This window comes from Telmatherina bonti, assembly GCF_933228915.1.
Source record: "Telmatherina bonti genome assembly, chromosome: 2".
Lineage (NCBI taxonomy): Eukaryota > Metazoa > Chordata > Actinopteri > Atheriniformes > Telmatherinidae > Telmatherina > Telmatherina bonti.
In genome coordinates, this window is record NC_136620.1 from 15,641,707 (window position 1) to 15,665,412 (window position 23,706).

The 23,706-nt window shown below is 39.0% G+C and overlaps 1 protein-coding gene across 1 annotated transcript in view; it reads left to right on the top strand.

Moving 5' to 3' along the window:
- Positions 1-5,796: 5,796 nt before the first annotated feature.
- Positions 5,797-23,706, top strand: part of LOC306768148 (NT-3 growth factor receptor-like) — a gene marked incomplete at both ends in the record, with an annotated part of 57,280 nt that continues 39,370 nt past the window's right edge. The window contains 4 exons of the mRNA XM_079256380.1: positions 5,797-5,907; positions 7,051-7,089; positions 9,191-9,327; positions 13,819-13,843. Coding sequence (XP_079112506.1) covers positions 5,797-5,907; positions 7,051-7,089; positions 9,191-9,327; positions 13,819-13,843 — 312 coding nt within the window. The remainder of the gene's footprint in view (positions 5,908-7,050; positions 7,090-9,190; positions 9,328-13,818; positions 13,844-23,706) is intronic.

A 23,706-nucleotide genomic window follows, 5' to 3' on the forward strand; every position in this document is an offset into this window, starting at 1 on the left:
ACATCTGAAAACTCCAGCTTTTCTTTTAACCTTGTACAACAGAACATTTCCTCTTCAGACATCACTAACTCCCCAGCCGGCTTTACTCATCCGTACATGAACTGGGCTGCTGTCCTCTGGTTGTCACTGAAATTAGTGTTAACCATTTACATTTCTACCGTGTTCTAGGTTAATTTACTCTGACACAGTAACATATATCTTGACTGACGGTTTTAGGCTTTGAGACCAAGACTATACATATCATGTGTTCTGGAACAAGGCATCACCTGTTAACAAGGGGTAAGGCCATACAAGTCTGCTGCTTCCTTTCCAGAAAATGCAATGTAATATGACAGACAGACAGACAGACAGACAGACAGACAGACAGACAGACAGACAGACAGACAGACAGACAGACAGACAGACAGACAGACAGACAGACAGACAGACAGACAGACAGACAGACAGACAGACAGACAGATAGATAGATAGATAGATAGATAGATAGATAGATAGATAGATAGATAGATAGATAGATAGATAGATAGATAGATAGATAGATAGATAGATAGATAGATAGATAGATAGATAGATAGACATATTTAGTTGCATACATCTGCTGTACTTTCTCTTTAAATGATTTACTCGATTTACTCGATTTACATTATTTTAGTGATTGTGCTTTATCTGGTGTTTCATGCATTTGAAACAAGCACTTTTAACTTTTTACACTTTATACAATATTTATTATAATTGATTTTCATTCTGTCTTTTATGGTTTGTATTTTATTTTCTGTCCTGTAAAGGAACAATCGGAAACAAATTAACCGCTCTGCAAACTCTGTTGCACATTAACATTTGCACTTTGGTTTATTGATGTGCATGCGTATCTTTTAAAATGGATGAATAAGAACATATAAATAAATACAAGCTTTGTTGTTGTGAATATATAAGGCATTTAATTTGAATGTAAATTTGCAAAAACAGGCCTTCAAGAAGTGGTTAACTAGGTTCTACAAAGTACTTCACATGTTTCTCATTCACCCATTTATACATACTTCTTATGCAGAGGAATGCAGGTTTTTTTTTTCTTCATAAGGACGTTAGTGAAGATATCTAGGGTTATGTTGTTCATTTTATTTTTTTAAATTAATTTTTTATGTATATATATATATATATATATATATATATACACTCTCTCTCTCTCTCTCTATATATATATATTTTATTTTATGTGTTGGTTAAAGAGACAGAAGATGATTCTAGAGTTTTGCTATGCAACATGGGATTGGGGGTGTATGTTCTCTATGTGTGTAAATGATTACATGTGTCCATATATCTGTAATCCTTGTTTATGTAAAGCACTTTGATACAAATAAATTTTAATTTGATTTGATTAATGTTGTGCTTGGAGCCAAGGACACTTTAACATGCAGATATCACCTGGGATCAAACCACCAACTTTCTATTTGGAAGGCGACCATCTGATTTTCCTTTCCAGCCACCATACAGTTACCAGTCATGTCTCTGTATGAGACAGCGACTCATCGCTGCTTAGATGGATAATTGATGAACTGAGGTTAAAAGGTATTTCATCAGTAAACCTCCTTGTCAATGAAAGTGTGTGTGTGTATGAGTGTGTATGTGATGGAGATGGAGAGAGGGCCACTGTAAGACTGACCTAAAGCCGATCAATAATGAAGTTCTAAGATCACATTTGGTGATAAGGTACCATGCTCTGCATGTGTGTGTGTGTGTGTGTGTGTGTGTGTGTGTGTGTGTGTGTGTCTTCTTGGTCAATAGTTTTCAGAAAGGACATGTGGCAGAAAAGTAAAAAGATCCACTCGCATCACCATTTGTAACTTAATCATCGAAAAGTAGACATGAAGCAGCCACAGGGTCAGTAACCTCAGGATTATGTGACTCCAGTAGGAGTAACTGGACTCACTGGGAGCTACTGGGACAGCAGTTATCAGCAGAGAAGGAGCCTCAACCTGCTGTTGAGCACAAGGTCACTGATTCTAACTGGAAAGCTGCATCAATTCTTTTCTTCTTGTTCTTCCAGAGATTGATCCTTGTAATGTGATCAAAGCTGCCAATATTTTCAGTGTTGGCAGGCCAGATTGAATCTGAAATCTGAAACCAAAGTTGCCAAAAATGCCAAAAAAAATTAACATATATCCAATATAATTTTTTCATTTCAAAGTTAATGCATTCGTGTTTACCTAAATTCTGATTGTATGTACTTGATTTTTTTTTTCAATTTTCCAACTATTTTTAGTTTAAAAACTGTTTAAATTCACTCTTTCTATTCTATTCTATTCTATTCTATTCTATTCTATTCTAGTGAGCTGGTGGTCTGAAGTCTTGAGGTTCAGACCACCAGCAGGACCTACTGCATCCACCTGGCCGCATAAGAAAAATCCAAATAACACATTAAGGAGTGAAAATTGATTGAACTCTAAAACTTGATATTAATGGAAACAGAGTGAGAAAATGCTGGTTTTTCCCTATTCTGTCTCAACTCAGTGTTAAAACTCAGTGCATGTAAAGTGCCCTGTGACAACATTGTTGTGAAGTGGCGCTATACAAATAAAGTTGATTTGAACTGAATCGAAATTAAAACAGAAGTATGCCTCACAACCATTCAACGTCATTATTGCATTGATCAACTTTTTAGAATCAAAAAAGTCCGGTTCCCTTACTTTTAACAAACATGGAAAACATGTTTATCTTCTGTAATTCTTCAATTTTTCAACCTGCATTGATGGTGAATTCATGAAATCATGTGACCAGTCCCTTGACAGTGTGATCGAGCCTTTTCCTGGCTTTACTGGTGAAACGGGATAGCTGAAAGTTTGAGCTCCTGGACGGAAGATGGAGGTCAAGGGCTGAGGGTTCTCATGCAAAAACAGCGCAGTGCTCCTCCCATTTGTTTGCTTCTGCCAACAGTCTGGACTTGTTCCAGACACACAGACCAAAAAGAGTGATGCTATGATGTCTCAGGAGTCAAATCAGGAGACAAGCGGCAGCAATGGTGTTAAAATCACTCAGTTCAATACACACATATTGATTAGCGTCTGCGATGTCCACTACCAGCTCAGGTTTTCATCCATTCATCAATGAACAGAAGCAGCCAGAGTGTTGGGAGGCCCGCAGTTTTTCCACACTCTCCATATTAATACTGAGGATATTCAGATATAATCTGATCATTCTTAGAGGAAAATTATGGATCTAAATTCATTTTATAGACTATTATCTGTAGAAGTGTCACTGCAAAATCTTAAAGGTCATAGGAAGGGGGTACTTAACATTTCTATAGTTTCTTATTGATGAACAGCATCATTAGCAGTAGGTCTAGAAGTATATGGGGGTTGTGTGTATGTGTGTGTTTGTATGTGTATGGGGGGGGGTATTTATTGGGCAGCATCTCTATTTCCTTCTTCAACAGACACATTGATTGCCTTTAACTTGAAAGCTGCATTTCTTTGTGTGATTTCCACAATGAGGGTGTGTGCATGAAGCACAATATTAGCCTGTAAAAATCCATACTTTAGCTGGATCATTGTTTAGCTGCAGGATTTAAATCATGTGAAAAAGTAGTGACTTATAGCCCAGAAATGACGGTAGCCTGTAGGAAAGGCATTTATTGCATGCACACCAGCTCAACTTGCGTGAAATGTTTAGGGAGCCACATTAGCTTTGGTGATTAGCTCCAACTAGCTGCATTTAGCTTCTACTCAGCAAAATGAAGATAACAGACATATACTGCAACTTTCTGCAGTTCTTTAGGCACTAAAAAGTACATCTCCTATTGGTACATCTGCAGGCAAAGAGCTAACCTCCAGTCTAATAATACTGAGGTAAACAAAGAATGGACTTTACATCTGCACTGTTTTTTCATCACAGTCCAATGAGTGATTTCTTTGCCAAGGTTGACTTGTGTCTTTCCACTGGTGCGATCCCTTTCCCGCTTTCTCTTTCTGACCTCCTCAAATACTGTTTTCACCTGCTTACTTCATTCAGCCGTGACAAACCTTTGTTATAAGAGGGGGAAAAAGTAGCACCAAGCACAAGCCCTTTGTATTTATAGCGGGGTCCCCGTACATCAAAGCACTCCAGGTCACATGTTCCATGGAGAGACGAACTGCTGCTGTGACGTTACAACCCCTGCTTCCTGAAGAGGGGAGCCCCCTTTACAGTGCCGACATATGTCAAGCACTGATCCCAGAAATAATCCATTACAACTCATGTTAGGCTAATGTTTGGGACAAAAGTTACACAGCATCTCTTTAAATAAAACAGTATTGAATAGTAAAACCAGTATTTTTCTAACACCAAAGCTTAAACATTGTTTCTATTGGTTTTAGCATCTCTGTAGAGATTTTTCTTGACATAATGTAGAGGATCCTTGAGGGCATGTCTCAGCTTTTCAGACAACAAGGGCGATGTTGCGACTTCTGCAGAGCAGCTTGTTGACTTCAGTGACAACAGATGGTCTCTGCTGGTCCAGATGGTGACACTGGACCTTGTGGAGAAAAGAAACACACAAGCACCCTTAAATGAACTGTACTGAGGACTGACTTCATCATCATCAGTTCAGTGTTTTTACTTTACTGAAAGAATAAAATGGAGTGGTATGAAGTTTTGGACTTTTGGTTATTTTATGTGACCTTTGACTTTTGTTTTCTGATGGCAGGTTTTATGCAGAGAGTCTAAACTTTACAATTTAAATGAAGGTCATAATTACAGAAACATCTTTATGCTTAATGCAGCACAGATAATTGTCACTATTCAACACACTAACACGAGAGACAACTGTATGAAGCAATGAATAGGTCCAGCTAATTACAACATGTCCTATAAATCTTAATGTTAAAATTAGCTTTGCTTGTGTCGGACAGACTAACAGCAAACCTGGATAAAGGAAAAGCAAGCGATATTAATGTCAGCCCAAGGAGAAGTCCAAGGAGACAATATGGTCTGATTGGATGATCATTTTCTTTCTTTCTCAGACAACTATTTCTCCCAAAGGGAACCCAGGACCCCCCCAGTGACCTGCAGTAATCGACACTGCTTCCAAGCAGCCCATTAAACCAGCAGTTCAAGAAAAGCTTAGTAGGCTTTTAGTGACAGACCGATGGAAATTATGGAAAATAATATCACCAAAAAAACACAAACTAAGATTCCAGATTAAATGAATCATCTGTGTTTACACCAGAGTGCTGAGGTTCCTGTAGGAGTTCACACATCTTAAATATAACACACACTTTCAGAGTCTACTGGAATTAAGAGAATAGCTTTGGTTTTCATCATGTTAAGACCATAGACCGTCTATGAAAGATGGACGAAGCCTCCGGCGGTTAAAAGTAAAGCCTATGCAGAAGTGCATAAAACTGCAGTTCCCCCTTCATCCACTAGGGGCTGGCTTTAAAACAGAGCAAATCCCCATAGACTCCCATGTTAAAAAGGCCAACTTCACAGCAGAAATAAACATGTTTACAGCCTGGTTCAAAAATCCATTTTCAGCTTATAGGTCAGGTTTACCTTCATGACAACTGTGGGGGAGTGAATTTTTTTCTAACTCGCCCTTTAAAAAGTAATTTAATGTCGAAATTCGGCGTATTTAGGGGTGAGTCCTTTTGATTGACAGGTACTTGATTTCCCGCTTCAAGTATGAAGGACGCAGAACAACCAGTTTTTAGCTGGTTAACAACATGACTTAGCTTTATTCCGCTTACCTCCGTTAGCTGGTTAGCTCCTGTTAGCTGGTTAGCTCGGCTGGCTCTTAGCTACAGGCAGCACAGAGTTTGCGCAATGTCAATCATCCACTATGACACCTACAGCCCCCCTCTTGGCTCCCCCTCTTTGCCCATATTTGTATTTTTCGGACAAGACGACATGCGTGCCCCTGCCAAGATGGTGATGGTAGGAACCGCCCACCGGGTTTCATTTCAGCTCTTCCGAAACCAACTACCCCCCCCCCCCCCCCCATACACACACTTTAACACAAATTTATTCAAATTAAAAGTACTTTTCATCTCTTTCTTAACTCATTCATTCATTATCCAAACTGCTTAATCCAATGCTGGAGCCTATCCCAGCAGTCTTTGGGCAAAAGGCCTCTTTCTTAACTCCAGATGATAAAACACAGAAATAAATTAACCTTGTACTTAAATGATCAGTATTTGACTTCCTCTTATCCTCACAAATATTTCTTATAATCCAGAGCTTGTTATGATTTTGGAAATGTAAAAAATGTAGTTTGGAGATTACATGAGCAACGCAAGACCCGAATATCAAGGTTGTGGTGGAGGTGTGGACCCAAATGCAGGAACGGTGTCATGTTTGCCGGAACCAGACCCAAAAATGCCAGACAGAGACACAACCACAGAAGGTTTACAGGGGGCAATAATTCTTTTAATTGCTCAAAAAGAAAATAAAAAAATGAGCAACTTCACAAAAACACTAGGGAAAAACAATAAAGTCTAACTCAGGAGCAATGCAGGCAGCAGTCCTGGGCAGCCACACACACCCAAGAGCTGTGCACCACTGACGACCATCTGGCAAAGACTGAGAGAGGCAGCCCTCCTTAAGTACTGGAGGGAGCGATGATGAAATGCAGGTGTGCTGACACGCCCAGGGCTGCTGCACAGCCTAAAACAAAGAGGGGAAAAAAAGGAAAAACAAATTACCTCAGGAGCAAATACACAAACCATAAACAAAACCCTGACAAACGGGAGCCAGAGATGTAGATTCAAGAAGTTTTAATTTAAGAACACTGAAGGGGAGGGAAAGGGGACACAGGAGGCTAACACAAGAAATGGACCAGCAACTGGGAACAGAAACCAAGGGGTATAAATTCTGAGAAACAGAACAAGACACAGGTGAAATGGATGAAACTAACAAGACCAGGTGAATCTGATGAACAGGAACAAAGGCTAAACAAAAAACAAGACACAAGTAAACTAAACAGGGAAGACTACAAACTAAAACAGCAAACCAGAACTAAAAATACAAAACACTCATCATGACACTGAATGTCTGAACAACAGTCTCATCTTATTCCAGCCGTTACAGAAAGGCGAATACAAGCAAACTTCTCAGGAGGTAAGTTTGATTTAAGCCTGCAGAAAGTCACAGCTACAGAAAGAGAAATAAAATCATGTGACAGATTGAAGGCGCAGCAGAGGGTTTCAGGTGGATGTCTGCTGCATGCTGTAATCTTTCGACATCGTGTCCGCTGCATTAGAGGTTGGTTGGAGAAACATGTGGTAAGAAAGAGTCTTACAGGGTAACTGTGGAATGCTACTTTGGAGCCATGAAGTCAGAATAACCCACAAAAAAGGCTCTAATGCCACTTAATGGGCCACTGAGGCATGTGTGTGGCTGCTGACTCGTGGCCTTTTGTGTCAGAGGAGCATTAGTAAATTGAGGGGAAGCATTAGTGAACAGCTAGATCTTAATAGTGGGATTTAAAACACTGCTGCTGTATTTGTGGTCTGCTTCCATTAACGTGACTAAATGGGTAGAGATAAGTTATGAAGCTGATCTGGGAATGTGTTTTGGACATGATTGGACATTTGATGATAATGTATGAAATTTATGTGTGTGTGTGTGTGTGTGTGTGTGTGTGTGTGTGTGTGCTGATGGCAACTTGCATTAATTTAATGACATGTTAGGCTGGTTTAAAACAATAATGGTAGGGATGCTATCCCTCGTACTGATGACTTGAAAGATAAAGTGACCTCAAATTATCACGTTGTCTAGGATTGGTTTTCACCTCCATCTGCACTTTGGGGTGTTTTACCAAAAACACAGCGAAGCAAAGCAAAAGGATCGATTTCTATCAGACAGAACTGCTAACTAATGTCTTTGAAAATCTGCAAGAAAGTAAAAATGTGAAGTACACAGACGTTATCCAGTAATGTGTTTAGATAAAAAATGGAAAGATTGAACTGCTTTTATTTCTAGCTGGCCATCATCGACTAGTGCTGCTTTTCCTTTACAGGCTGCTCCTCCCAGCAACGACGGTCCATAAGTTCCATTTTTCCACCAATATAACATTTGCTTGAATCCTCTGCAGGATTTTCATCTGCAGACACAAGATAACAGAAGAAAACTAATTATAATGCATTATGTTGATCCATCATTTCTTAATTCTGGTCTTGGCGACGGCTTATAAGCACAATTAGAACATTTCAAACCTGGACATGACCCCATTGCCTTGCAGTATACTGAATTTACGGATTTATAGCAGGGGTGTCCTGAGTCCAGTCCTACACATCTACTATCCTGCCACTTTTGGATCCATCTTATACCAGCATCACGTTAGTTTATTTATTTTGAAAAATAGAAAATTATATGTAGATTCATAGACACACACATACATATACACATTACATGCAACATGACAACAAACATGTCATATGAATCACTTTCATAACTGGTATCTGAAAACATAAAAACCACAATAATCACTTATACTTTACTTATGGACACACTATAGTACTCCTACTAGTTATAATTTTTTCAGTTTTCTAATACAATCAAAACTATTTTTAAATAATGACTGTTCTTCATCAGTACTGCTATAAATTGCTGACTGAACTGGGATTTCTGGGATTAACTCACTGCTGCTGGCAACTGTGGCTGACTGATGACTCTTTTCCTTTTTTCTCTTTTGAAAGAAACTTACAGAATCCCTGTTTATCTTCATAACTATCTTTTATCATGCTCGGAAGAAATGATTGTAATTAATAGATCTCACTCATTGCAACATCAGGATTATTACTATCTGGGAAAATTAGTATGTGAAATACATGGATTCTTCTGGGAATGGAAAGCCTTAAAGGTACAGTGTGCAACTAATTTGGCTTTTTACTCACAAAAGTCAAGTATTGCTTTTATAAATTAATATTTTACCAAAGTCAAACCACAATTGCATCCAAATGAAAGCGTCCTTGTAGCTTAGAATGAGGTCTTCAACTTCTATGAGTTGCATACGCCGCCTCATGTTTCCTCTAGTGGTGAGGGCACTGGCAAAAAGGTATGAGAAAACACCTGCTCTTTGACCCTCACTGCTGAAAAGCCGTCTTTAGATTTCATTTAAACATCTCAAAAGTAGAGGTTGACTTCATTTTGTTCCACGTATGTTCTACCTTTTATAGCTCTGACGTTTGGACAAAGGGACTGTTTGTCCTCTCGTCAGCTGCTGTTCACCAGAAACGTCCGTTTTTTATGTGGCGACAACCAGAGACAGCCTGAGGGAGGAGGACGAAAAGAGGAAGAGGAACAGGAAGAAGAGGAGGGAGATAAGTTGATCAAGCTGAGTCTGAAGGAGATGTGGTCTGTGAGGAGTCGAGAAGATGTGCACTCAGAGATCTGGATCTGGATAAGGATTACAATAATCAGGAGATTGAGGAGGAAGAGAAGAAACTGAGAGGATGAAGAGCAGAAAAGAAAGAAACATTAACTCTGATCAGTTTAGTTATGGAACATAATAATCAATAATTAAACAAGATAAAATAAAAATACATATCCTTGATGAAGATCATGTAGATGCATTGATATAAATACAGAGTGTTATATTTGTGAGGTTGGTTAATAAATGACCTCAGGACCCTGGTTTGAGGTGGAGCAGTTGTAGGCCGGTGATCGCCTCCATGCAGAGCATGTTGGGATATTGTATTAAGAAAACAGGGATGAGCATGTGTTTTGATTTTTAGAGATGTTTGGTTGTTGGTCTGGTCCATAAAAACCTTGTTAATGGCTAAAGGCTGATGGCTCTTACCGCCAGCAGAACAGCACAGACAATAATAGTGTTAGATGTGTGTGTGGGCGTGTGTATGTGTCATTGCACATGTGTTTGTTCTTTGTGATGCAACAAATCACAGTCTTGAAAACATATTGCCCTAAATGGACTCCTCTGTTTCTGTAGCTCTCTGGAGCCTCAGATAAAGAGTAAAATAATCCAATCGTCTGGATATAAATATATTTGAGCTAAAAGTATGAAGAGAGTTCAGCTGATAGCGGAGAAAACCCCGAGCCTTGTCTCATTCCCAACCGGTTTGCTTTTTCCATTTCATGCTGTGGTTCTCCTTGGGTCCATTTTAGGGTCCACATTGTGGACATTTCCATGTAGCTGATGCTGTTTTTAGTCCTAACTGAGCTGAGTTGATACTGAACAGAACTTCAGACCGCATCAGCCAGAGATTCAGCAGCTGCAGACAGATTGTATGTATGCGTATGATCAGTAAAACATGCAACATATTCATTCAATGCATATTAGGTAAAGGAATCTTTGGCATGTTTAATAAGAGTATGGATTGATTCATTGATATTCTTTGCTAGATTTGCTCCATTTCAAATGAACAAATCAGCAAAAGGAAGTCAGTCTGACACAAGGCTGTCTACGCCAGTGACAACAAGCAACCCGGGTGGTCTGAACACGCGTGATAGCTGCTGTTCCTATGTGTCTCTGTTTGCAAATAAATATGTCGACAACACTGAGAGCCGTCAGCTGACTCAGCTGAAATACTTTGACAACCCAAAGAGCTTCACAGGAGAAAAAATGTAATTACAGCAAACACACCAAGTTAACAAAGCAAAACTAATGAAAAGGTATGAAAATAAACTACAGATTTTTTTTATATTAAGATTTCATATTAGACAACTAATCTCCAATTTTCTGTTCTTATTTGGCCATCAGATTTTTTTTCCTGTTCAGTGCATGCAAAACCTGTAAATTATTTTATTAAATTTTTCATAAAAAACTGCAGTTTGGAAAAAAACAACAATGAACAAAATGTTAAAAACGACAAATAATTATTACAACCTCAATTCCAATGAGGTTAAGATGTTGTGTAAAATGTAAAAAAAAAAAACTTAAAGGCAAACTCTTTTTAACCTATATTCATTAGAATACACAAGATGTTCAATGTTCAGACTGATAAACTTAATTATTTTTTTTATTTGACGCCTTTTATTTGACGCCATATTTAGAAAAACACTGAAAGGGGAAAAAGCGCTCCTCAAACACTTGCAGGCATCAAATAAAAAAGAAAATCAAATTCAAGTGCTAATATTGCCTCATTGACTGGTGAAAATAATGAGTAAATCCTTATTAAAATGTCTTTTATGGCAATTATTTAAATCTTCCTCTTTTTTCCCCCAAAGTTTTGTAAATAAACTGGCCTTTAAATGGTTAAAAACTTTAAATAACAATTATCACATAATATGTTTATATATATATTTAAGGCTGAAGTTGTTTTGAAAGACCCACTTATTTGAAGTGTAAAATAATATATTAACATCAGTTTTTGACAAACTTTTTTTTTCCCTCAAAGGACAACTATGTGATTTTTTTTTTTTTTTTTTAAGTATCACATCTTTACCCCGATGGTTACATGTAATATTCTGTAAAAAGAACAAACTATGCAGCTGCCATAAAGAATAACACTTAATCCACCTTCCAGCGCCAGAACCAGTGTGCATTAAACCAGTTCACACAGTTTTACATTAGACCAGTTATGCCAGTTGCTGCTGCTGGTTTTACAGTATATGCATGTGGTTTGTGTTCATGTCCTGATGTGTTAGCCTTTTAGTGGGCCACAGTCAATCAGCACCGAGCCACAAAGGGCCCTGAGGACCGATGAAAGGCCGAGGACAGCCAGGAAACTCATCTCTTTACTTATTTATTCCTCTTTAAAAGGAAATAAACTTCCATTAAGGCTTTGTATTTGTGGTTATTCTGCCTCTGTGTTGATGGTTTATACAGAAACAGCAGACAACTGTCTCCGATTTTATGGAAAATAACAACGAATCTATAAAAAGGCTTGTGGTAGAAATTGTTTGTGAAATGATAATAAAATCCCCCTTATTCTGTACTTCAATTCAAATATTAATTGTTTTCTAAAAATTATGAATAACAGTAAAGAAAAACTGTAATTTTATGTACTGAATGTGTAAAATAAACAACTCACATTTTCCAGTAGGAAATATATTCATTTCCATCTTGAAGGACACAATGAAATAAACAAGTTGATCATGAAAAATTAGTTTAGTTTTGTTCCTAAATGTATTTCACTGCCATATTATTTACTTTCTTTTTTATTTATTCTATTTTGTATAAAATAGCAGCAGTTATACTTTCATACAAACAAATTTAATTTCAACCAGAAAGTCCTCTAGAAGGGTTTTTCATTCGTTCATCATTTTCTGAACCGCCTCATCCAGTTCAGGATCGCAGGGAAACTGGAGCCTATCCCAGCAACCACCAGGTGAGAGGCAGGGTCCACCATGGACAGGTCTCCAGTCCATCACAGGGCCAACACAGGGAGACGGACAACCATTCACACTTCTAACTCACAATAGCATTTATTTATTTATTTACTTACCTATTTATTTACTTATTTGAAAACGAAACATCACACCTTATTGAAGATGAACAAACCATGCACCAAATGCAACAGTTGATTTGCATCCGTTGTTCCTTTGGTAGATTAAAGGCAAGACTACAATAACACTTTGTCATGACTATGGATGGAATTCCAGGCAATTCCTAATAGCAACAAATATTTTTAAATTAAAATCTAAATGAATACATTTACATTTTCTCCTCCAGACAGATGCAGAATAGGCCATAAACATATTAAATATTATGGAATACATACAAACAGACCAGCCGTTTTTGTGCACCATTACAATAACACAACACTTAATGGGCACTGTTAGTAAATCAGCTTGTATTCTTTTTTCCTTTGTTACATCTGCAAAATAATTGCACGTTTTTTATTGCCGCAAACCTTTAGTACATCCTTGGATAACAGTTCTTCTGCACACATCAGCCCACTGAGTTTTTATCAAGTGAAAAGATCATCATAGTCTACAGCTATATGACTGTTTGCTATTCATTTAAAAAAAAAAAAAAAACAAAAAAAAAACATAGACTTAGACTGGTCCAGTACGCACTTACTGGGCAAAAATGGGACCAATAGGTGGTCAAAAATAAAAAAGATATGTCTGTGTCAGAGGACACATAAAAAACAGAAACTGTCTTTCAGAAGCACATTTCAGCCTCAAACTGGGGAGCATTGTCAGTAATCGTTACACTTATAATCACTGACATTCTTCAGGACATGTCGGTAAGGACATAATCACAGCTTTCTATGCAAAAGAGACCAGAAGAAAGCGCTTCTAAAAAGGACAGAGCAGTGTTTAGTGAAAGCATCTGCAGGTTTTTTCACATGTTATGGCTGCAGTGTCTGAAAAGTCATGTTGATAAGCTACTTCTGTTTAGGAATCACGGCTTGACAGGGTTGTCTGATCTGTTGCTGCTGTTATTTATTCATTCATTACTGCATTTAATATTGTTCATTATGGTCACATTAATAATATGTCAATACAACTTGTGAACTTCAGTCAGCAGTCTCGGAGGCAAACATCATGGGAAGCACACAGAAGAGGCAAACAACTAGACATATAGTTGTCAACCTTTATTTTCCATACTCAAAGAACCAACCCGACTGATTAAAACTGCCTGCTTATATAACCAAGCTTAACTGGACCATACCATTCCCCCAGGTTCCCAAAACAGCTATATACACAGAAAACACAAAGATATTTACATTAACATTTTAACAGAAACTATACATATATTTACATAGCTCTAACCACCCCAACAATCATACTTAAATTATCCAGCCCCTGATTAACCCCACTCTAAAAATCCATTCACCACAAAATCCCCCTTCATTTACTCCACGGCTTCAGTTCCTTCCCCCCCGGAACCATTAAAAGGCGCCTGAACACCTGTGGTGTCTTTTCTCCATTACTCAGTCCTGGAAAGCAGAGACAATCAGAGGTAAGTAAAACATCTGTTTCTTGCACATCCTTCAGGAGCCTTAAACCTACTTTACCCATTACTCCAGTCTTATCTTTACAGGGAAGCCTAATATGGATGACTCCAGGTTTCTTCACACAAACACCATGAACCAATAAAACAATACAATAAACTCTGTGTACTCATTTTACTACTTGTCTTACCAGTATAAAACATATTAAACCAATTTAACCAGTTACCCAAATGTTTGCTGTCGTTAATCCATAAACCACAGTAGAGTCACAACATCCCATTGTGACACAACTAAATAAAGAAAACCTCAGTGTAAACCTGGATAATATTTTCTGTAATGAGATTTGGTACATTTGAAGGACTGGGAAGGATCGACAAAACCTCTCAGCCCAGGGGCCCAACAGTGGGTAAAGGTGGCCCTGCTGAAAACCAGCAGAACCACAGACCATCAAAAGTCATGAGCCCAGCTGTGGTGGTGGGTTTACTGGTAAATTCTTTCAAGAAGGAATGCTTGTGAGGACTGTGGATCAAACCCACTGTTCCTGCTGCAGGAAATGAAACACCTGAACACACCTGGGTTTAGTGGGAATAACAGGTCACCCGTCACCAGTTCTGTGACACCTGAGCAGATTCACAGTCTAATGACGAGAAAAGAAAAACATCTGCATCAGTCTGACCTACAGTTCCCATTGTTGTTTTCTTCATTCTGCAGATACAATAATGCAATTTTATGAAAAGTTTTTCAGAGTGTAAGTTTTAGAGTTTCAAACCAAAGCAGTGAGAGAACGCTGCCAAAAAGTCACGCGATTTCAACCTCGCTGAAAATGTGAGGATGAATTGGAGGTTCAAATTCTGTAAAAAAAAAAAAAAAAAAAAAAAAAGCAGTGTTGCACCCAGAGCTCACGTACACATTTATTTATTCATTTACCTTTAACCAGAAAGTCCCATTGAGATCAGAAATGTCTTTTTACAAGGGAGACCTGGCCAAGATAGCAGCCATACAGAGTCAACACTATATAAAAGAATTATAAAACAAATACAGAATTAAACACTAAAAAGCCAGAAATGGCTTTATAAGAAAAACATCGACATGCCTCCTTCGCTGCATTCCTCAGGACAATCTTAAAAACATTCATGGATATGAATGTTTTTAGTTTAATAAGAAGAAAGAAAGTCAAGAAAGAAAGTCAAAATTGAAATTTTTTTAAAGACAAATAAAATTTTATTTAATTTTTTTAATTGACTTTTTTTTAAAGAAAAATAATGATGTTTGTAGTAAAATTTGAACATTTTCCAATTTACATGCAGACAGCAGTTTTCTCATATTACAAGCTTTTAGAGGTTTTCCAAAAAACTAATGTGGTGCGAAAACAACGCCATATTTGAAACTCTAAAAATTTTGTTTAAATTTGACTTAATAAAAAACACCGCAAAAAGAGATCTTTGCCTATGAGGATGCGTTCCTGTTTCCCCAAAACTTCCCCTTTAGTCACCCATCTCAGTAAGATTTGCACGTTTTCTCTGTCTGAGTTCTTCTTCAGAAGTCCAAGTTTTAAAGCAAAACACTATTTCTCACTTATTGCTTTCTTTTTCTCTTGTCATGCTTTTCTTTCATCAAGTTCCCCAACTTTTCCAAACACTTTTCCACACACTTCCAGTTGACAAAAAAAACACATTTTATCAGTTTGTATCAAAACAACATCCTCATCCCTTTCTCCGTGCAAGGTACGCAGAGATCCTAGAGGGAAGGCCTTATCTGGTACTCTGGAACATGTTTCTTTTAGCTGTCATACAATCACCTGGAAACCATAGTTAAAGTAAATTCCAACAAATGTTTGGTTTTCATATCAGCTGCAGTTACACAAAGATGCTCATAGTGATTGTAAACATCTCTCCAGATCCTCAACCTGAACCCCAGACTATCAGTGAGGGAAGAAATCTGATGCTGTTTCATTAAAGCAGATCCAAACTTCTACACACTCAGATGGGTGATGTCTGACTGAATATCGCTTTCAGTAAACGACTGGTTCATTACAAGTAAACAGTGGAGCAGCTATGAATTTATTCAGTTTTGGGGTTTCTGGTTCAGCTTTTGTGTTCAAATCGAATGCAGTTTTCACCAGAATCTGACCAGTATGAGAAGCAGAAGAGGCTGCCAGATATCTGCAATGGTGGTCTACATCACTCACATTGGTCGGCTGGGCGAGACTGCAAATTTAGTTACAATCTAATACCAAGTAAATACAGAACAAGTATCGCCAATGCCAATGCTGATATTACACTCAGATCCCAAAACTCATTTAATGATTTTGCCTTTAATTATTAAACACAATTATAGTTGTAATAAAACACAGCTCAAGTAGAATCATTTTATGGACTAAATGAATGGCAGAACTGAGGGATTTAAATGTAATCTGTTTTTTAAAAAAGAAAAAAAACTATATACAGTAAGTTTACGAGTACATACACATAAACAAGACCGTGTACAAACATGGTCACAAAATAGTTTGTTTCCATTCATAGGCGTCGTCGTCTTTCCATCAACACCAGTGGATTAATCTCAGGTGAAAATGCCCAGGCCGATATTCTGTCCCAGTCCAGCTCTGTCAGTGTCTGTTGCGCAACAAACTGCAGTGGATCGAATAGCAGTATTCCAGGTGATGGGTCTGTGGTGACAAGCTACACATGTGCTCCACAGCAAGGCAACAAATCACGCCATTGGTTTCCCTCTTTGTCACCTGCTATACCAACGGACAAAGGTATTGAGAAGTACTGAAGGCTTATTTTGAGAATCCAAAAACACTGGCTCCATGTTTTACTTGACTCTTTTGAGATCTGTGTGTGTGTGTGTGTGTGTGTGTGTGTGTGTGTGTGTGTGTGTGTGTGTGCATGTGTGTGTATAACCGGATAAAAATTTAGATAAGATTGTTATGTCTACTTTGACTACATTCTAGTTAATTGATAGGCAACTAAGTAAAATCGATTTCCTTTAAATGATGTTACCTTTCCTCTTTGTTTTCTTTCAGATTTTATGTAATAAAGGAAATTACTGGAAACAATTATAAAATGTATTTTTGTGTGCCGTTTGGTCCTGTTTTGTTTTTTTTGTCCCTGTTGTGAATCGCTGCACTGCTGCAGCTATATTTATTCCACTGTGCTTTTTGTCTAAAAGGCTTTGACCCACTGTCATTCACATTAATCAGATGTCATGACTTCTTAATGTACCTTTGACCATGATGCATTATGGAGAAATCATTGATTCATAATGGGTAGTTAATGCACTGCTTGTCAAGCAGGCTGTGGTTTCATGATAGATAGAAGTCAACCCCTCCCTCTAGATCACAAAAAAATCAGTCATCACAGACATGTGTGTTTCAGTGCAGTAATGCTGCATTGGCGCCTGCTTTAGATGTTTATGTCACATCAAACCACTGTTTGTTTTCTTTGTATATGTTCTAAATACATGTTTTCTGTATGATCTTCTAGCTGTGCAGAAACCCAGTGTTGACCGGCTTACTGGATCTTCATTTTGAACCATTGAAACTGGTATGCAACACACATCATATTTGGTGAGGATGCTAGGCCAAAGGACGAGGCAAAAGATGTCATGGATGGTGGTGGAGTTGTGGAGCCAAATGCAGTCAGGAGGCAGGGATGCAGAATTAAGATGTTTTTCATGCGCAACAACAAAACTAAAGGCAAAGTATCATGGAGAAACAAACACAATGGACCAGCAACAAGAACTGAAACCAAGGGCTATAAATACAGACAGACACAGAACAAGACACGGGTGGAATGACTAAACTAAATGAGTCCAAGTGAACCTAATGAATGGGAAAGCAAAACAGGAAACAGGACACACGGGAATTAAATGGGGAAAACTACTAAAGAAAACAGGTAACCAGAACTTAGAATACACATGAAACATCACATCATTACAAAAGGGGATATAGCACAAATAATAATCAGTGTCAATAAAAGATAAACATTCACTTAATCCACAAATAATTCTTCAAAACAACAGAGCTCATTTTTAAAAAGGAAGGAAAAAAGTTGTGCCACCCCAGCAATAACAGCAAAAATATGTGTGTTTATCTGGTTATGAATGATGTGATTGCAGGTTTTTATGATTATTGGTTAAATGTGTGTGTCTGAGGTTTTTGTGAACTCCATATGAAATGTGTGTTGATGAATGTGTTTCTGTTCACATTGTAATGACTTTTCGTATTTTACTGCATGAAATATTTGCCTCTAAGTGTTTTATCTATGTTGTCTTTACTTTTTCATTTTCTACTACAACCAAGCTCAAACCAGGAGAAAATATTCTTCACCACTTCTTGTTTTTACTGTGAATATGTTATTGGTATTAGTACATTACATGTAAGGGATAATGCCCAACAAGGTGTCCATTATCAGAAATTAATGGACGAAGCGGAGGCGGGAACCTTCCGACGCGACACCACGGAGGGCATTATCCTGCTTATACCATGGTCAATCACAAAGGAAATAATATAAGATCAATCACTAGTGTTGTTTGTACTCTTAAAATCATGTTTTTAACAAGAACACTTGGTGTTGCCAAGGTAGCCACCGTTGGCAGCACCTGAAGCTGGTTTGGCAGATACTATTTCAACAAATCACAGATGATGGTGAAATATAATAGTGTGTGTGATGTGTTTGACTGTGTGGTCAAAAGAGTGAGTGTGTGTGCACAGCACACTGTCAGATGATTGAACCTCAAAGATAAGAGGGTTGAATGGAAGTGCCGTCCCCTCCTTTTAACAGATTCCAAAGAAAATATGGTGATTTTGATGCATATTTCTTCACAATATGAAGAAAATCAGGGAGGATGTGCAATGGTTGGTTTCTATAACAGCACAAGAAAAATTTGACCATGGAAAAATCTAAATGCAAACAGCATGGACCTTTTTAATTCTTGAAGATCGCTGTGAAATTGACGTAACCGCTGGAGCTTTATTGCAGAGGAACGCACACATGGTGCTTCACCGCTGCAGGGTGACGTCAGAGCCGCTTTGTCCCTCTTTGAGCGATTTGGAGCTTCATCATAAACTAATTGATTAAAAAAAAATTTAATACGGTTGAAACAATATGATAGATTTTTTTTTTTTTTTTTTTAACCTGTCCTGTCCAGCATCTCAGCATATAGAACAGCAATCTGCGTGCCATATTTTTGCCAGACAGATTTGCTCTGTTAAGGGAGACATCTCATGTATATAGCTGCCCTTGATAATCTGAATATTTTTATTATTATGATAATTATTTTATTTATTTATTTTTTCCTTTTATCATTTTGCAATCATCGTCATTCTTGATATGGCCGAGCTGGACCTGGCAGGGAAAGAGGGGAAAAAAAAAGAGGAAATGAAAGGAGGAAAAAGAGAGACAGAAAAGAAAGGCATGTCTAAGCTGCTAAAGTTACAGTATTTGCAAAACAATATAAAGTACTGAAAAAATACAACAAGACAAAAGTAGGATAGTGACAATATTCAAAAACAGACAAAAAAAGAAAAATAAAAGTTAAAAAAAAGTAAATGAATTAATAAAATAACAATTACATTACCAACCATTATTAAACATACCTACAGAGAGTCATCAGCAACATTTAGTAGGAAGCAGATGGGAAGATGAGCGCTTTGTGGGCGTGCACTTGTGAGTGTTCAACCTGTGATCATGCAATCAAAGATCAGCTGAGAACTTGTAGGGGAGCACGACCACGACCCGAGGTGTAGAGGAGGAAGCCAAGGCCCCCAGGGCCCGGCAAGCCCACCGCGCACAGAGCCCGGGCAGACAAAGCAGAGAGAGCCTCCGTTCAGCAGTGGAAGCCCCCAGGCAGGCGCCACCTGGCCCGACGAGATAGGGGCACCGGGTAGCACAGGGCGACGGCACGCCGGCCCGGCGGCCGCCGGGTGCCGAAGTGCGGGCCGCACAGAGAGCCGGCAGCCCATAGGCCCCAGGACCACCCGTTCCCCCCGGCAGAGCCCCGGCCAAGACCCAGCGGGCCCCGCCCGCCCAGAGCAAAACCATCGCGGGCCGGCGCCACCACGATACCAGGGGCGGGATCCCCAAGGACAAGGACACGTCCGTAGACCATCCCCCCAACAACCCCTCCCCACAACTCTCCCGCTGCTTCCTATTCCCCCTCACCAGCACCCTCCCCATCCCTCTCCCTCCCAAGCCCTACTGTCCCCAACACTCCCACCCCCCCTTGATAGATATTTTATCTGCAGTGACTGATTTCAACTAACAATCTTGGTAGAATATGAACATAATACAGTACAAAGATGGGGAGGGATTGGCAGACTTTTTTTTCTTTCACCCTTTTCTACTCTGGTTATTGTTCAACCGATGGTTAAATTAACCTGAAAAAATAAAATTACTTAAAAACTGGCAGATAAGATACATTCATTCAAAACCATGGGCCACTGTTTGACATAGTCTTTCCAGCTATTCTTTCTGTTTTCTGTTTAGCCGGTATGTTGTTAACATTTTTGTTGCCACGGTTACCAACTTGCGTCTGAGCCAGCACAGTGATTTATAACTATTGGGCTATTTGATGGAACTTTTTTTGTCTTGGTGTCCTATATCACATTTGCACAGACACCCTGCAACCAATCAGAATCAAGTATTTGATTTCTGAAGTAAACTACAATCTAAATTATTTTACTAATGAAATGATAGAACTGTGTTGCTTTGGGCAGTGTTTCTCAATTCCAGTGCTTAGGTCCCCCTGCCCTGCATATTTTAGACATGTTCCTTCTCCAAAGCACCTGAGTCAGATTTTTTAACTTCCTCATCAAGTTCTTTGCAACCTTTTAACGAGTTTTTTTTTTTTTTTGATTCAGGTATGTTAAGGTAGGGTTGCCAATAAAATATGCAGAGCAAGGGGTCCTGAGGACCGGAATTGAGAAACACTGGCTTAGTGCAACATGTAACAGCAGATCATTAATAAAATAATCCTGAGCTGAATGTTGTATTAAACCTTTTGATGCAAGTAGGGGATAGAAAGAATTGGCATGTGTATGTAGAATACTGAGCTTTGGTGATTAATTAACTGACATGTACGCATATGGTCATGCATTAATTGAGTCGAGTTGGCCTCGGTGAGTGAGTGACTCTTGGCCTGACTTTTTGACCCAGTCCAGCCCTGTATGCAGTTGATTGCAGTGCATTCTTAGCGTTACATACATTCTCCTTCTCAGCCTTTAGCCCTCAAAGTATCAATCAAATTTTTTTACATTCAATATTTCATTTCTACAGACGTGCACAGATACTTTGTTTTACTTTAATATTGTTTGACTTCTCAATTATTTTATGTATTATATTTATTCAATAGAAATATTTATATACTATCTTTCTGACGTACATGATGCATCAAAGGGTTAATAATAACAGATTAGAGTTATCCAATAGTTTTTAAGACATGTAAATGGCTTTACAGTGAATCCATTATTCATTCACTTGCAAACCTGAAGAAGCAACTGTACTTGTGTAGCAACAGATGTCAGAAACGGAAAGAAATGTTTTGAAACCTTATAAGTCTGTGTTTAAAAATAAAATAAACTTTTGCAAATGCAACATAAATATTACAGAGTTTCAGCCTCATATTTTCAGACATTTAAACCTCTTGTTGCAACTGTGCTGCTTCTAAGTAGACATTGCAAAGGGAACTTTATATATATATATATATATATATATATATATATATATATATATATATAATATATATATATATATATATATATATATATGCACAATATATATATATATATATATATATATATATATATACAATAACAATAACAGTCTTAGCACTGTGGCCTCACAGCAAGAAGGTTGCTGGTTTGATCCTCAGCTGTGGAGGTGGCTCGAACAGAGGCCTTTCTATGCGTGAGTTCTCTCCAGGTACTCCGGCTTCCTCCCAATGTCCAAAGACATGCATGTTATGTTAATTGGTTACTTTACATTGCCCCTAGGAGTGAGTGTGAGTGTGAGTGGTTGTTTGTCTGTGTTTTGGCCCTGCGATGGACTGCTGACCTGTCAAGTGTGTGTTCCCTGCACCCAAAGACTGTTGAGGTTTGTGTGTCCTGAAGATCCTAGCGGCTATGTTGTCGGGGGCTTTATACCCCAGGTAGGGTCACCCATGGCAAACAGGTGTCTAGGGAAGGGATCAGACTAACTGCGGCTCAGCGACCCCCATGAAAATGACAACCATTGGCAGACATGTTCCTTTGCCCGGATGCGGGTCACCGGGGCCTCCTTCTGGAGCCATGGTGGGCCATGAAAGCGAGCATCTGGTGGCTGGGCTTTCACCTGTGGGGACCGATCAGGCTCAGCCTGAAAGGGTTACATGGGCCCCACCTCCCGTGGGCTCACCATCTGTGGGAAGAGCCATGGGGGTTGGATGCAATGTGTGCTGGGTGACGGAGACAGGTGGGTTGAGTGGTTGACTAGATATAGTTGGACTTACCTCGATGCATGACTTGGGCTCTGGCGCCTTCGGGTGGGGGGACAGATTTTGACTGTCCTCTGTGCTTGTGCACCAAACAGCAGTTCAGAGTACCCACCCTTTCTGGAGTTATTGGAGGGAGTGTTGGAGGGGGTTCCCTCTGGGGACTCCCTTGTTCTGCTAGGGGACTTCAATGCTCACGTGGGCAATAACAGTGAGACCTGGAGGGGAGTGATTGGAAGGCATGGTCCCCCTCCCCTTTGTAACCCAATTGGTGTTGGACCTCTATGATTGTCATGGATAAAACAAACACCATGTCCGACCATAAGGGTGTCCATATGTACACCTGGCATCAGTACTCCCTGGGTTGCAGTTCGATGATTGACTATGTAATTGTATCATCGGACCTGCAACCACATGCCTTGGACACTTGGGTGAAAAGGGGGGCAGAGCTGTCAACTGTTCACCACCTGGTGGGGAGTTGGGTCAGATGGCGGGGGAGGAAGCCGATCAGATCTGGCAGGCCCAAACGTGTTATGAGGATTTGTTGGGAACGTCTGGCGGTGTCCCCTGTCAGAGCGAGCTTCAACTCTCACCTCCAGCAGAGCTTCAACCATGTCCTGAGTGTGGCGAGGGACATTGAGTCCGAGTGGGCTGTGTTCCAGGCCTCTATTGTTGAGGCGGCCGGCCGGAACTGTGGCTGTACTTTTTTGTTTTCATGCATTCTTTTCAGATTCTTTCAGTTGCTTTTAATGGACATTTTTACAGCATTTACCTGCAAATTCTGGTCAGCCGGTTTGTCCTTTAGACTTCTGTGAGGTTAGTATTCACCAATCCAAGAGGAAATATATATAAATAAAAAAAAAAAGTGCCCTGTGAACAATGATGTGAAACTGACAGAAGGTTTGAAAAGATGCAGTGTTTTGGTGAATGAGCCTCTTGATGCAAGATCAAGATGCTAAAAATGCTCTTGCAAGCAAATGTTTGGGACTAATCAGCTCTTTTTGCATAAACATAAGTAAACATCACTTTTTTTTTTACCTTAATGATGTCTTAAGCCTGTAGATGTGCCAGAAAATGTGGAAAGACAAACAACATGCCTTGATCGCACTTAGTTATCATATTGATGACGCATGCAGTCAGTAAATCCTGACAGTCTACTGCTCTCCCTATGATGAATGCACATAAACATCTTTTATTAGAAAAGGTGTTGGTGTCTGTGAGACTTCACCTGGATTTCTAACTTTTAACATAAAGCGGACCACTCTAGAAGATCTTGGCTCCAGACTGCAGGACCCCCTTTCCTACAGGAACACTTCTTTGTTTTAATTTTAAAGACTTACAAAACAACAACAACAACAACACAAAAGAAAAAAAAATACAAACAGAAGCATCCGCTATGATG